The sequence below is a fragment of the Eptesicus fuscus genome, chromosome 9 (assembly GCF_027574615.1).
Source record: "Eptesicus fuscus isolate TK198812 chromosome 9, DD_ASM_mEF_20220401, whole genome shotgun sequence".
NCBI classification, from domain to species: Eukaryota; Metazoa; Chordata; class Mammalia; order Chiroptera; family Vespertilionidae; genus Eptesicus; species Eptesicus fuscus.
The window spans coordinates 71,598,740-71,614,807 of record NC_072481.1 but is presented as its reverse complement, the minus strand read 5'-3'; the positions used below and the strand labels follow the sequence as shown (position 1 = coordinate 71,614,807).

Below are 16,068 nucleotides of genomic sequence, written 5' to 3'. Positions count from 1 at the left end.
AAATTTTTTTTTTTTAAAATCACAGTTTAATGTTTGAAACTAACTTCTTTGGCTACACAGGGGCTCTGTGTAGGTTACAGAGGTGGCTCTTACATCAAGCGTGTGATTCCTGATTGCTCTGCTGCCTCCTGGGAGCTCAGCCACATAGCTTCTGGGAACCCACCTTTTGTGAGTCTGGGCCAGGGTGAGTGGCTGAGCATTGCACAGCTTTCGCCCAGTGGATGAAACTGCCCTAGTAAAAGAAGGCCAAGCCACTTTAGGGTACAAATGACTTCCGCAGCTTTTCAATTTAAAGCAAAGAGATCCACAGAATCATGAAGGAACCTTTGCATTCATCTTCTACCGCCTCCTTTTTCATTTCTCTTCACCTTTTCAAAGTATGAACTAATTCATTCTTTTAGGGGAAGGACTCGACCAGAGGCTGGGGTGGGGCTGTGGTCTTCAAGGCAAATATCGCAGGCTCTCCTAGCATTGATCTTCATGGTGGTTGTGGAAGAGGGCTCAAAGGGCATTTGGCCACAATGCATCTTAGATAAAATTTGCCTTTCCTACTGAACAGGACAGGAGGCCTGAGAGAGAGTTCCAGAAAAGCCCCAGATTCTTTTGTGAGGTTATGAGAAGGCAGCGAACATTCCTAACTTGAGAGCTCGGGACTCCCCCGGAGCTGGGAGGTTCTGGAAACAAAGGAAAGATTTTCCAATCTGTTTATTCCTCATCTACCTGCTTTTAACTTTATATTTTTGGGCCGGAGCCAGCATTTATCCTTTAAGCACTAAGATAGGTGTTTGTTTTCTCTAGGGGATTAGCCTCGGGCCTTTAAAAGGCTTGGGTGGGTTTTTTCTTTTTTTAATGATTCAAACAAACAGCACTTCCACAGCTCAGTATTTTTCCATTATGTTGGTTTGTCTGTCTTGTCTATCTATAAACTTCTAAATTTCTACTATAATAAAGTTGTAATCCATTAAATTATGAATGAGAATGTTCTAAAGTTATAAACGGTAATTTTCAACACAAGTGTGTGTTTCTGGAATGATTTCAATGAATATCAGGATTTGTGGGCTTTTACCCTCCCCCTCCCCCTACAATCTCAGCAGATACTCTGCCTCTCAAAAATATAAAAATAAAATCTTAGAACAAATGTACTCCTTCAAAAATGAAACACATATTTTTGCCAACAGAAGCCAAATATTTTTCATGGGTCTCACCGACTAGACTGAAATAGATTCCTAAATCTCTCTATAATCAGAAGAGAGCTGGGCTTCTCCACCTAACCCCCTGCTTTCACAGATGAAGAAATGGAGCCCAAGAGACACCCAGTGTCTTGCCCAAGTTCCCATTGGTCACGAGGGACAAAGTCTGGAACTGAGACCACATTTCCTGACAAGGAACTCACTCCAATGACTAAAGTATTTAGAAGAGTATTTCCTCCTACTATTTTATTACACGTTAGTACAGTATCATAACTAATAACGATCAAAGGAATTGTGGACAATAGATTAAAAACCCTTCAGGAAGCGCAAGTGGAGGTACTGGAGTGACCAGCAGGCCTGTATTTGCCCCTCCGTCACACACCTGTGCATCTACAGTGGGCGGCGTGGACAGAGGCCCTGGCTGGCTGCTGCATCATAAACTCACCCCATTCATGTGGGTGCGCTTGAGGAGGAGCCTTAGAAGCTTGGTGACAGTGGTTTCCTCCTGCCCCTGATGTCCTCTCTGCTGGCTCTCCTGCTTCTCCCCCCCCTTCCAGGATGTCCTGCTGTCCTTTTAAACCAAATGCCAAGGTTACAAAAAAATGCCTCTGTGTGTGTGTATGTGGGTGGGTGTGGGTGTGGTTGTGGTTGTGTGGTGTGAGAGAGTATGTGTGAGTGTGAGAATGTGTCTGTGACATGCATGGTGTGTGTGTGTGTGTGTGTGTGTGTGTGTGTGTGTGTGTGTGTGTAAACCATACTTCACTACCAGGCTCAACTCTGGTAAACCATTTCTCAGCCTGTAAATTAAGCTGGCTGCCCATGACATCATCTTGAATGGACTTTTCCTCAAGGTTCAGCACGGCTTTGACATGTTTGGGATTGGAGTGAAAAGCACTTCCAGTGAGATAGAGACAATTAACCCACTTCAAATTCAGTCCTGGTTTTGTTAATATAGAATCACAATATCCAACATCAGGGCCTCTCCTGGCATGTTAAGGGGATAAGGTGAAACTCCTGTAAAAAAAAAAACCTCCCCATGTGCTGGGCAAAGGTCACACAGTGTGGCCACTGGGGGCACCGCTGGCCACTTTCAAAACCCCACAGACCTGCAGGTCAGAAGTTGCAGGACCCTGCTCAGGCCTGGTCTCTGGGAATGCAGACTTGGCCTTTTTTGTTGTTGTTGTTAATCATCACCCGAGGATATTTTCCAATAATTTTTAACGAGAGTAGAAGAGAGAGGGAAAGACAGAGAGAAACATCGATGTGTCTCTCACATCAACTGGTTGCCTCCTGCATGAGCCCCGACCAGGGCCTGGGCTGGGGAGGAGCCCTGCAACCAAGGTACATGCCCTTGACCGGAATCAAACCCATGACCCTTTGGTCCACAGGTCAACGCTCTATCCACTGAGCCAAACCAGCTAGGGCTTGACTTGGCCTTTTGATGAAACTCAAAAGTTATGATAGGAAACTCTGCTCCCACCCCTGCCCCCCCTTTTCTGCCTTTGCTGGTGCACAGTTCTCACCAGGAGAGTGACTGCGCCTTCTGGTTGGTGCAGGATGTTCAACCAGAGAAGCAAGGGCCCTGGAAAGGACAGAACCTGTGACAGAGGAAATGGAGGACCCGGAGAACCCAGAAGGAGCAACAGGTAAAAACCTCAGTAAAGAATGCAGAGCAGAGACAAGGAGAAGGAACCCAGGAAACTGGCGCTCTCTGTTGACATGGGTTGACCCTGATAGCTTCCCAGGGTCCAGCTGCACGTTTGCGGAATGAATGGTCCAGCCAGACATGAACGCATATTTCCTGGAGAAAGCAAATACCAAGTATGTTGCCTTGTTAGGCAAATCCCAAGTGAGTTGCACAAATGTGCTGACTTCCGAGGATTTAGCAAGAACAATAACTTGGGTCACTGGGACTTAAGGCGGATATGAGCTATAAGGAAAGACAAAAATAAATGCTTCTGTGCGCTGGGGGAAGAGTGTAGTGGTGCTGACTTCACTCGTGGTTCACAAATCTAGATGCCCATTCATTCAAGCCCTCAAAAGCCTTTCCTGGCCGTGGAGGTTACCTAATGATTCCCGAGCTGATGAACAAGGCTATAAGTGCTCCCTTGGCCTTTGCCTCCCTTCCCTTCCCCCTTGAACCAGCTCTGTGCTTCTCCCAATGTTCTCTGTTCTCTAAGCATGTGCATTTCTCTGTGGATGCTAAAATGCTCTTGCTCTTCTCACCCTGGGTTAGAGAGGCAGCCTGGCCTCTGACTTTGCCTGACGTTGCACGAGGTTCGGGCCTCCGTGCTTCTGGCCCACCCCAGGTGCCGTTTCACAAGGCTGAGGTCAGTGGCCTGCAGCTCCTCAGAGAGGTGATTTGCAGTCAACAGCACCTCTGAGAAGACCCTTCTCCCAGAGTGAAAAACCAAAGCTGAAATCAAGGGGCTGGAGGCTGGTCCCATCTGTTATAGGCAAGGCCAGGAGGAACAGAGATAAGAAGTGTTGGGATGGTTTTTGCAGGGGAGTAAATGCCCAGACCTACAATGCTAAGATGCAAATTAAGTAGTGCTGTATAGGATGAACTAAAGCAGGGAGAGCCTGGACGCCAGGGAGAAGCGGACACTACGGTGATGAGGGTCTGCGATGGAGGGGCATGTGGGAGTAGAAAAGTGCAGGGGTTGAGTTTGAGGGACAGTATTGGAGAAAAGTGGACTGTCCTACTCACTTCATTGGAGAAACTCTGGAGTTGTCCAAGTTGCCTCAAAGATTTGAGCCAAGGTGACTAGGAGAATGGCTCCAAGAATGGACATGGGAGAGTCTGAAGGACAGTGTTGTTTTGGGAAAAAGAGGAGCCTGAGCCGCTACAGAAATCCATGAGGAAATGCCCCACAGACTGTTGGAAATGAGGGCCTGGGACTGAAGATTGAGTTTAGGGCTGATTCCCCATATAGATAGTAAGTGCACTGTGGGTTCAAATCCCATCTCTGCTACTCATGAACCTTGTGACCTTGATTGGACCCTTGATGTCTCTGAGTCTTAAGTTTCCTCATCTATAGAAATGGGCATAATAATATGTACCCCATGGAGCTGTTAAAAGGGTGAAATGGGGTATCCTATATAATAAAGAGCTAATATGCAAATGGTCGGCATGCCCTTGTGCCAGGGCTGGGGGACCTGAGGCTGCACCAGGAGACCTGAGGCTGTGCCCCCCTCCAGGCGGGGCTTGATGGGAGACCTGAGGCTACACCCCTCGCCCCGGCGCTGGGGCTGGGGGACCTGAGGCCACACACACTACCCGGCTGGGCTTGACAGGGGACTTAAGACTGTGCCCCCCACCCGGTGGGCCTTGATGAGGGATCTGAGGCCATTCTCCCCACCCTGGCACTGGAGCTGGGGGACCTGAGGCTGCATCTCCTGCCCCAGCACCAGGGATGGGGGACCTGAGCCCACGCCCCCCATCTGGCAGGGCTTGATTGGGGTGGGGCCGGCAGGGTCTCGGTCTTGCACGATTTTGAGGCGTGAGCAGGTGGGTGGAAACTTGACTCTGGGTCCTGCGGCATGCCCCAGACTCTGACAGGAGGGAGATTTTCATATACACTGAGTGGCCAGATTATTATGATCTCTGAACGCAGGGGACATGGGCGGTTGGCTGGCCTGCCTGCTGGTCGAACTCCTGGTCGAGGGGACAATTTGCATATTAGCCTTTTATTATATAGGATATACACTGAGTGACCAGATTATTATGAGTTCAGAGATCATAATAATCTGGCCAATCAGTGTACATTTCACTAATTTTTTTCATCTCTGACACTTCTATTATAGAGAAAGAGCAAATAGCAATATTGAAATATTTCCTCTAATTAATTTCCTTTTAATGTGCATGAATTTCATGCACCGGGCCACTAGTTGTATAGTGCCTGTTCAATAAATACAAGGTACTACTATTGCCATTATTATTCTGTAGTCATCCTTACAAAGGTCACAGCTAAAGCCATGGGGGCAGGTGAAATTATAGGCAGAAGACAATGGTCTGAAGAAAGGATTATGGGGAACGTGTACATAAGACGTCATATTTACCTTGTGTTCATTTTTCCCCTCCAAGACTCCTTCTTTGAACGTGAGCTTCCAGGCCTGGTTCCTGGGGTATGTGTGAAGAATCTGGTAAAGATTTTTGAGCCCCATGGCAGGCCAGCCGTGGATCGTCTTAGCATTAATTTCTATGAAAACCAGATCACTGCCTTCCTTGGACACAATGGAGCAGGGAAAACCACCACTTTGTGAGTCTTCAAAGATGCTGTATTGTCATTTGTCCTGTCATTTTCCAGCTCTATTCTTTCCCTCTTAGCTTCAACCTACTCTTTCCCACTGAATTTTAGTGACAAAAATGTGCTCTGTATTTGTGCCCCATGAATGTATAAAGCACACTGCAGTATTCAAAGCTCACTGACGTATATTGTTTCATTTGATCCTCACAAGGAGTTGTAGAGGGAGGTGGGGTACGTTTTTTGCTACTTTGTGTGCCAAGGAAGTAGACATCCAGAGAGTTGAAGTGACTTCCTGAGCCACCAAGTCATAATGGTTCAGTGGGGAAGAGCCAGGGCCCCCCACAATTGTCTCTTGTCCCTGATAGTGCCAGTCCTTTTCCCCCCGCCAGCCCCCCTAGCGTTACTGTCATCAGTGGTGGTGATAAAATTATGACCATCATCATATGCTCACAGTCAAGATAGTTCTTACTTATTTTCAAAGAGCATTCCTTTTCCTACCGATGGTGGTAGTTCTGGAGAAAGTGAAAACGGTGCAGTCTCTAGAGAAAGCATGTCAAACTCAGAGGTTAACACGGGCCAAATAAACAAGGTTTAAGTTCATGTGGGCCACAAAAAAACAAAAGCTTCAATTTTCATAGAAACATAGGTTTATTTCCATAGAGACATGCTGAATACAAAGGGCTGAAATAAATGAGTAATCATTAACATAAAATAATGGAACATTTTCATAGAAATTAATATTTTTTTCTTGAACATTAACTTACCAGACACTGAATAACTGCATAAATTAATAAACATAACGCAAATAAACCTATTTTTCTTGTTCTCTGAAAGCGAACTATTTCCTGTTGTGCACACCAAGCAAGTCAGTCCAAGACTAAGGACTTGGCAATCAGCTGCTAAAATATTCGCTGCCAGTATTAGTGGAGAGAAATGGTGCGATTCCCATAAGGCGCATAAGGGAAATGACTACAACACGATTATAGTAATCAGTCACTAGCGAACCTTGTAGTTCGTTGTTGATAATTATGTATAACAGGATATTGTAAAAATTAAGTTACAAAATTTTTATTAAAACGTTTCTTACATACCGTTATATTGGCTGGGCCGCAAAAATATTCATTGTGGGCTGCATGTGGCCCCCGGGCAAGAGTTTAACATGCTTGTTTTAGAGAGAAACAGCCTGGAGATTGAAGGCCAAGTTCAGGGAAGGGGAAAGCTCAGCCTCTACGGCTCAGCTCCCCTCACTTTTCTAAGGGACCTGAGTGCCATCTGCTGAGGAGGAGGACTGCTAAGATTTCCCAAGTTGCAGCAGAGACATCAAGTACTCCCTCTTAAAGGGCAGGAACCCACATGACACGCCATCCTCGAGTCCTTTGGCTTCTGTCAGAGCCCCAGGAAGGAACAGCAGTGTACACCCTGCACTGGAATGTTCTCCGAGGGCGGGTCAGTGCGAATGGAATGCAGGGCTGGTGCCATTATATTTGGTTCTATTTCCCTCTAGTGGTTGATCAACAGAGATTTCAGCTTCTAAGTACAAATTCAGATAGCCTGAGATGGTATCTGAACTCAGGGCCTGAGCTGGGTGGGGCAGCGTGAGATCCCTCTGACTTCTCTCCTCGCTAACTAATAGGGTCAGAGAACGCCATCCAGGGCCCCAGGGCTTCTCACAGGCAAACACATTACTTCACCGACTGCTGCAACGCAGCTTCCCCTGGGGTTGAAACACAATGTTTAATACAAGTAATATTTTTGAGGTTTACTTTATCTTGGCACTGTTCTAAGTGCTTTATAGATATTAACTCATATAATTCTCGCAACAACTACATGAGATGGGCGTCATTATTTCTCATTTTTCAAAAAGACTGACATTGCTATTGGCTCTTTATGCTTTGGATCCAAAAACAATGGGGTTAGTGGTAATTCCCATACCTGCCTTGAACCAATTAACAAATACATATTGAATGCCTGGGCTTCTCATGAAGACTCTTCCTCTGTGCTTTGTAATGGTGATATCAGCAAAGCATTGGCCCAGGTACTGAACTCCTTCTGTTGAGCAGTGAATGGCTGAGCTGGAGAGGACCCTTCGGGTGTAACTGAACGTCCCACAGCTGGGAATCCTGGAGGCCCATCAGCGCTTGCCTGGGAACTCCAGGAAATACATAGAAGCAGAGGAGGAAGGCACAGGCGGGCCTGGACATACACACTGGTGCTAAGCTTTTGTCCCCACGGCTAAGGATGGTTTGGGTTCAATTGAGAGCCTTGGACGGGGATCACCCTGAGAGTTCGCACTGACCCTGGGGGAGGGGCTGCCATGGCAAGGCACTCCTAACCGCCATCCTTTATGCCACTCACTTCTGTGTCTGGCAGGTCCATCCTGACGGGTCTGTTGCCGCCAACATCAGGGACTGTGCTCATTGGGGGAAAGGACATTGAAACCAGCCTGGATGCAGTCCGGCAGAGCCTTGGCATGTGTCCCCAGCACAACATCCTGTTCCGCCAGTAAGTAGAACAGGAATTGAGACCCTCTCCATGTGTTATTCTTACCCTGCACCCAACACACATGTTCGCTAGAGCCCAGCTCAGGGATGCCAGTTCTGGAAGCAGGAGGCAATGAGCTTATTTGGTTTCCCCAGGTTCAAGGTCCTCTGTCCTGCTTGCAATGAGGGGTGTGCCTGTGGTACTCAGACCTGAGGTTTCCTCCCTCATAAAGGGACCCCTCTTCTCTCGGAGAGGGTGGCTGGTCCTGGGGCCCTTTGCTCAGTCCTAAAGTGCTCCCTCTACCAAGAGAGGAGACAGTCTCCCATTTTCCCCTAAACCAGGCACTGGTTGCTTTCAGTTGCTTTCCCCCAAGCTTTTATTTCTTATCTAAAGAGTTAAGAAAGTCATTGAAGAAAGGAAAGAAGGAAATATATATTAAAAGAAGGAAATAAAAGCCACCTATAGCCCTGGTCAGTGTGGCTCAGTTGGTTGAGCATCTTCCCATGCACCAAAAGTTCACTGGTTCGACTCCCAGTCAGAGCATATGCCTGGGTTGCAGGTTCAGTCCTTAGTTGAGATTCTTACAGGAGGCAACCAATCGATGTTTCTCTCTCTCCACCTGTCCCTTCCTCTCTCTCTAAAATCAATAAAAACATATATATTTAAAGTCACCACCCAGAGGTAACCATTGATAACACTTGTGTATATAATTTTTCAGAACTTTCTCCTGTGCATGTATAGATATACACATATACTTTACAATTACAGAGAAGAGTAAAACACGGTGTACAATTTTATAAACTGCCATTTAAAAAAATGTGATTGCTTTCTTTTAATCTAAGATATCGTGAGCATCATCTATCTTTTCATGTCATTACACATTCTAAAAATACTTTGTGATGTTTACATACTATGCCATTGTATAAATGTACTTTTAAGCTGTCCCCTCTTATTAGATATTTCAGCAGGATCTGTTCTCTGGGTTTTTTGTGTGTGTTATAAACGACACCATGACGAACATCCTGATTGCTAAACTTCTGTGCTCATCCTTAGCTATTTCTGTAAGTTAAGTTGCTGGAGGTGGACCTGCTGAGCTTTCTCATCACCCCGTCCCCACAGCCTCACAGTGACTGAGCACATCCTGTTCTACGCCCAGCTGAAAGGGAAGGCGCGGGCCGAGGCCCAGCTGGAGGCGGAAGCCATGCTGGAGGACACGGGCCTCCATCACAAGAGGAATGAAGAGGCTCAGGATCTGTCAGGTGCTCGGCGTTGGAAAAGGCAGGGCTACACATACCCATTGTTCCCCAGTGTGTGTGTGTGTGTGTGTGTGTGTGTGTGTGTGTGTGTGTGTGTGTGTTCTTAGGCTTATAACGAGAGACATGCTAAGAGCCAATATAATTCTTCTATAAAGTGATTCTGAGCATCTAAGAGCAGCCCCTCTGGATCATTTCCCATGTGGACGTAGCAGCCTGGGCTGTCTTTGTTCTGATGTTTATGTGTTGGAACTAATACGTGAGAACAGCCTTCCAAAGGTCTCGTCCTAAGAAGCAGAGACTGCCTTTCTGCACTGAAAGAGGTCTGTGCACCGCCAGGGTTTGAACGCTGCATAAACATCTAAGGAGGTGGTATCACACCACTGCGGAGCAAAGGTACCCCCCGCCCCGGGTCTTTCCCATCCTGTCCCCCACAGCCCCCGTGACCCCCGCCCCGCCCTGTACCCACAGGTGGCATGCAGAGGAAGCTGTCGGTCGCCATTGCCTTCGTGGGAGACGCCAAGGTGGTCGTCCTGGATGAGCCCACCTCTGGGGTGGACCCCTACTCCAGGCGCTCCATCTGGGACCTGCTCCTGAAGTATCGCTCAGGTGACGGCCTGCGCAGTGCCCTGTGCTCTCGCACCTGGGGTTTGGCAATTGAGTGCATAGTAAGAGCCACAACTACACCCACATGGGGGCCTCCTCGGTGCCTTGGATGAATCTAAGTTCATCCTTGTGTAAACCTCCTGAGAGCTTTACACAAATGTAAGCAGGGAGTCAGGAATGGAGCAGCATAGTTTCCAAAATATTCTAGAAAATCCTGTCAACCCTCTGCCTCACACAATGGGTGTAGCTCTAGATGAAACTCTCCTTTGACTAAGGGGACCCAAGTCCTCTGCGAATGTCCCAAGAAACTCCATAGACATTCAGGACCAGGTGTGCAGGTGACACGCCAGTATCCAGGGCCCAGAAGACTGCTGCAGATGGAAATGTCTCAAAATGGGACTTCCCTTTTCTATCACAGCACCGTCCAAACAGAGGGTGCAGGTCCAGAAGGGGCAGCGAGCTGAGCGCCCACAAAAGTGATATCATGGCTCAATCCTGTGGTCAATTTGCCAACCTGAAATCCTCATTACTGGTTTTTTAAAATGACATTTCCAGCTAGAGAGAGAGAGAGAGAGAGAGAGAGAGAGAGAGAGAGAGAGACTGTGTGTGCTTTGCACAGATTATAAATGCAGTGCTTAATGACCCAGAGACTGTAAATCTAGCATCAGTGGACACTGGCTGACAATAATGAATACGTCCCACACATGATGATTTGCTGGAATCAGGTCCTGTGACTGTGAGCAATGCTTTACAACATGCAGGATGCCATGCAATGTTAGCTGTTGTCATTATTATAGTACTCCGGACTTTATGCAGACGCTTGCTTTTATTTATTACTTCCCAGTTTCGAGCCCATGTAATGAGGAGGTTACTGGACACCTTCTCTCGTCCAGCCTGGCTCCGGCCTGCCTGGTGATCCCCCTTCCCCTGCCCTTACAGGCAGAACCATCATCATGTCCACTCACCACATGGACGAGGCCGACCTCCTGGGGGACCGCATCGCCATCATTTCCCAGGGGAGGCTCTACTGCGCGGGCACCCCGCTCTTCCTGAAGAACTGCTTCGGCACCGGCTTCTACCTGACCTTGGTGCGCAAGATGAAAAGCGTCCAGGGCCAGAGAACAGGCTGTGAGGTGTGTGTCTGCCCAGGGCATGAGCCGTCCGGGTGAGCAGGGATGCACAGCGTGGTGCTGCCTTCCTGGGCATTTCCACTCAAACCAGGCTCCAGGCATCAGAGCAGCCCTATGTTTCTGGAACCATCTGTAGACTTGGATGAACTGACATTGAGAACCCTCCTACAGAGACGCTTTACCCCAAATGAAACAACTAGTTTTAACTGACCCGGCACTCTTATATTCCAGAATTCTAAACGACACATGTGTGGTGAAACATACAAAGTAGGTCTTATTTTGCAAGGTTATAGGAGAGTAGTTGTTTGATCCCAACATTCCTTTTTTCATTCCAACATTCATGTTCCCTAATTAAACTCGAATTCTACTGGTAAGTAAGAGCTACGAAAAGGCTTCCTTGGGGACTTACCCTAAAAACAAGGAAGCCGAGAAATGCCACGCAGCAGAGACCCCTCAGCACGTCCGGAGACCCGGGTTCAGGTCTGGGCCGCAAGGTGGGCAAGTGGTGTCATCCCAGCAAATGACTTAATTCCTTGTCATTGTTGGCTTTCTTACATACAGAAAATGAAACTAATACTCTCCGATTCTGCGTCCTTGGGATATGGTGAAGATACATGAGATGAAGTATCATGAACAGCACGCAGGCTGTCACACTTACTATCTTGTGGCGTTATTGATGCCTCTGGCCCCTGTCGTTTAAGTGGCTGCTTCTAGGTTTTCCTGTCCTGGGTGGATTCCCACCGCCCAGCAGGCACCCATGGGAGGGAGGAGCACAGTCAGACCTACAGCGGCCACATAAGTAATGACAAGCCAAGGGATCCTTCGAGGCTCTGCTACTCTCTGCGCCTGAGTCACAGGCTAAGATCGAAGGGCCACACCTCCCAAATGCTCAGATGAAGTAATAGGTTAAACCCATGAAGAAAAATGTGTTGGCCACACTTGGTGGTGAGAAACAAATTAGGCACGGCGGTGACAACGATCCACATCAGAGAGATGCTATCATGGAAGTGACCGGTGTCCATCTGTTGTAGGGGACCTGCAGCTGTGCATCCAAGGGTTTCTCCATCAGGTGTCCAGCCCATGCAGATGCGATAGCTCCAGAACAAGGCTTGGATGGTAAGGACTGGGGCAGGCCATATCTTGGTTCTTGTCTGGCGATCATTTCTCAGTATTGTTGGGTGTGTCTCCTGCCATTGCGCATTTTAATGGGAGTGAAGAGACTATTCGGTGTGCTCCTCAAGTCCCTGGCATGCAATTGCTCATGTTTTTCTTTGAACTTCCTTCTCCTCCTCCATTCCCAAAAGGATTTGAAAAGTCATGCACCTGTGGGCCCTCTCCCTTTAATGAGGAATCAGTCTTTGTTCACTCCATGTCCTTGCCCATAACTGAGCCCCCATTCCTGGGGTCCCCCTGCCCTGACTCCAGGCCACAGGCCTGAGCGTCCGGAGAGATGGGCTTCTACAGATGCCAGGTTCCACTCTGGTAGAACCACGGTGAACTTTTCCAGAGAGTCAGATACAGTATCTATGGACTATCGTACATCCCTGCTACATTCCTAGCTTTCCCCTCAATTTACCAGTTTGACAGCAATTGTTCCTTGGGTTGAGATGCATTAAACCGGGTTAAGAGGCACCCCGCCTCGTGGGTGCTAGAGAAGAGAGGCAGTCAGTCACTGTAGAAGCGGTTTGCCAACCACTCTTTCCATTTTTCCATTAATGCCCACCTCCCATCCCTCCCCTGGGGTGTCTTTGCAAATGGAATCCACACACCCCATATCCTAAACCTATGGACTGACCCAGGTGAAGGAAGGGGGAAAGTATCTGTTTATCAAATAAAAAAACAAAGTTTTCTACTTACCACATTTTTTTCTCAATCTGAGAATTTACAAACTAATATTTGGTGAAACAAGAAAACTGGACAATACTTCTGTAGTATGCTTAAAATTTGAGGAAAATGCCCAGAGTCGCATCGTATTGACACTCTCACCCTCTCTTTGTGCTGACAGAATATGTGGTGAGCATGACGCATCCTTTTCAGGTGACATTTGTCTGTTTCCTAGCCGGCTTTGCTGTGGGTTCCTCCTGTTTTCTGAGGTTCCCTCCCAGGAGGAATCTTGGGCAAGAAATTGATAATTTTTTTTAAATGAATACTAATTACTGTGGTGCACCAGAACCAGGTTGGAAAGAGAGCCTGCTGCCTAGGTGATGTTTAAAAATATTCCTTGATTTCTAAATAAAGATTTATTTTGTTTCACTAGAATAGGGATGCTGTGCGTGGTGAGAAGCACAGTAAGTAGTTATGCCCGGAATCAGAGCAGAAGTCGTTCTAATGCCCAGTCCACACCCTGTACCACGCACTTGCTCCCAGACCTCCCTGCGCCCCTAAGGACCACTCTGGAAAAAGGCTGACACACTTCGGAGACTCAATCCCTGGGAATCCAGCAGCTTCAGGTTGGACTTCCTTCCTGAGAGAACAATGAGCGTGACCTCTGGAGAGCTTTAGGGCAGAGCTGCTTCCTCAGGCCAGGAGCCTCCAGCCTCTGAATGAAGTCATCCCTGAACTAGAGACAATTGAGTCCAATGTGAAGATTTGACATAAAACAAGCCTTTCAGCCAGCTAGGCAGGAGGATTTGGGTTGAAAGCCATGCAATCCCTCCAAGTAGGTCATTTCTAAAACAAAGAAAGAAAAGAATAAAAAACAACGTTTTCTACTTACCACATTTTCCCCCTCAATCTGGGTATCCTGACCTGAGAGGACTGCTAGGGGAAATGCACATGAGAGCTGGGTTTGAGTCCCCCGAATCCCTTTACCTTTGACCTGCCCTCACGACAATGGGCTAGGGCCGTGGTCGGCAAACTGCGGCTCGCGAGCCACATGCGGCTCTTTGGCCCCTTGAGTGTGGCTCTTCCACAAAATACCACGGCATGGGCGAGTCTATTTTGAAGAAGTGGTGTTAGAAGAAGTTTAAGTTTAAAAAATGTGGCTCTCAAAAGAAATTTCAATCGTTGTACTGTTGATATTTGGCTCTGTTGACTAATGAGTTTGCCGACCACTGGGCTAGGGGACTGCCTCTTCAAATGACTGCTTTAAACATTTTAACATTAGACAGAACATTGTATTGAACAAAGGGGGAAATTGACCCGGGGACATTGCATGGCCTCCCAGGGTTGCACATTTTTGTGCCTAAAATTCGATTCCTATTGTATGAGGATATCAGGTCAATACTTGATACTGGACACTTCCCCACGCACCCTAGGCTCCATCCCCCTGGTCCATCGTCACAGTTTCTCAACCCTTCCTGCATCTGCTGTGAGTTGGGTATTAGGGCTTGTTTTGTATGAGGAGGCAGCTGCAATCCTAAGGGAACTGGCACAGCCCTCCAAAAAGTTAGAGCAGCATGGGTATGTGAATTAAAAAGGTGAGTTCTCACCCACTCAGTTACCAAGTCTAGGGATGCATCCTGGGCAAGTCCCCTATAGCTTGAGCCAGACCAGGAAAATGAAAGCACCTTTGACTTAACCCTCAGGCTTGTGGTGAATAAGAATGGACAACAGAGGTGATGTTCATGATAACAACAGCCACTAACTCATCTGCGCACCAAGCGCATCGTCTGAGTTTCTTACGTATATTAATTAGCTCATCCAGTCCTCACAAACAACACGTAACTCGATGCCATTACTTTCCCCTTTTCACAGATGAAGAGACTAGGATTTGACCTGCCCAAATGTTACCTAACTTGTCAGGGACAGAACATTCTATTGAACAAAGGGGAACATTGACCCGGGGACATTGCATGACCTCCCAGAGGTGCACAGCTAGTTAGTGAGGACACTTTTCCCACCTCCCTCTCCTTCTTAGTGCCCATCACGGGGCCAACTAAGCTAAAAACTGACATGAAAGTGTGCTACTCCTCTAGAAGAGTCACTCCCCAGGAGCAAGAGGCCCCTTCCTCAAATGGGAAGGAAGGAGGGGACCCAGGCAAGCTCACAGTCTTCCCGGTTCTGGAAAACAGTTGGCCTCCGTCTTTTTTCTTGTCCTAGGGGACATGAATGAGCTGATGGAGGTGGTTCGCCACCATGTTCCAGAGGCAAAGCTGGTGGAATGCATTGGTCAAGAACTGATCTTCCTTCTTCCTAATAAGAATTTCAAGCAGAGGGCATATGCCAGCCTTTTCAGAGAGCTGGAGGAGACGCTGGCTGACCTGGGGCTCAGCAGTTTTGGTATTTCTGACACTCCCCTGGAAGAGGTAAGGCAGAGGTTACAGCTGGTTTTGTCAGATACCAAAGACATGCAAAAGTCTCACACCAGAGGGAAGTTTTGTAAAAGCAAAAAGTCGTAAGTCCCCACCCCAGCATCTACCTTCATTCTTTGGCTCACTTCCTCCTGCCTTTGTCCATATGCACACATATTTTATGTAATTGTGGTCACTGTGTGCATACACTTTCGTGTTTATAGAAGACCATGTTTTCAGGTAAAGAGTCATAATGTATTTTCTTCCCATTATGAAGCAATCCCCAACAAAATTGAGTGGCTTAGATTTTTCTGCGAGTGGGAATATCTAAACCAAATTCTCTCTTTTTTTCCCCCTTGACAGATATTTCTGAAGGTCACGGAGGACTCTGATTCAGGACCTCTGTTCACTGGTATGGTGCTGGAGTTTGTGGCTTTTCCCCTCACCACACCCCTCCCCTAAGTTCCCTCTTGAGAATCTAAGGAAAAACTCATGAAACAACAAAGCAGGCAAACACTCCTCCACAGTATTTATCTGGCATCCAAATAACAGGCATTTGGCATTCTTGGTTCCTTTGAAGGACAAAGAAAGAGCAGAGGGAGTTAGGTGTGGGTGGGAACGCTGGATGAATCAGCTTCTGTACCTGAGCTTCTCACCCCCCGCCAGGTCTCTGTTCCGGCCAGGTCACTATCCTCATCTCCTCTTATCTCCACCAGGCCTCCGATCAGCTCCAGTCTGCAGGAGTGATAGCCAGGAGTCCTTAGAGATAACGGTGACAGTAAATACAACCCAGATGCCAGCTAAGGTCTCCTGGCCCCTTTGAGACCAAGATATTCTGAACCCTCATTTAGTACCCTGTGGAAACTTGAAACTGTGGGGCCCATCATTTCTGTAGATTCTGGGGGCCTCTCTTCTATATATGTGAG

The 16,068-nt window shown here is 47.5% G+C and overlaps 1 protein-coding gene across 1 annotated transcript in view; it reads left to right on the top strand.

Annotated features, from left to right (window-relative positions):
* The window catches only part of LOC103290201 (retinal-specific phospholipid-transporting ATPase ABCA4), a 121,251-nt gene that overhangs the window by 66,736 nt on the left and 38,447 nt on the right, over nt 1–16,068 (top strand). Inside the window, exons 18-26 of the mRNA XM_054721398.1 lie at nt 2,747–2,836; nt 5,278–5,452; nt 7,811–7,942; nt 9,041–9,180; nt 9,646–9,783; nt 10,720–10,913; nt 11,942–12,026; nt 14,952–15,157; nt 15,506–15,554. Coding sequence (XP_054577373.1) covers nt 2,747–2,836; nt 5,278–5,452; nt 7,811–7,942; nt 9,041–9,180; nt 9,646–9,783; nt 10,720–10,913; nt 11,942–12,026; nt 14,952–15,157; nt 15,506–15,554 — 1,209 coding nt within the window. The remainder of the gene's footprint in view (nt 1–2,746; nt 2,837–5,277; nt 5,453–7,810; nt 7,943–9,040; nt 9,181–9,645; nt 9,784–10,719; nt 10,914–11,941; nt 12,027–14,951; nt 15,158–15,505; nt 15,555–16,068) is intronic.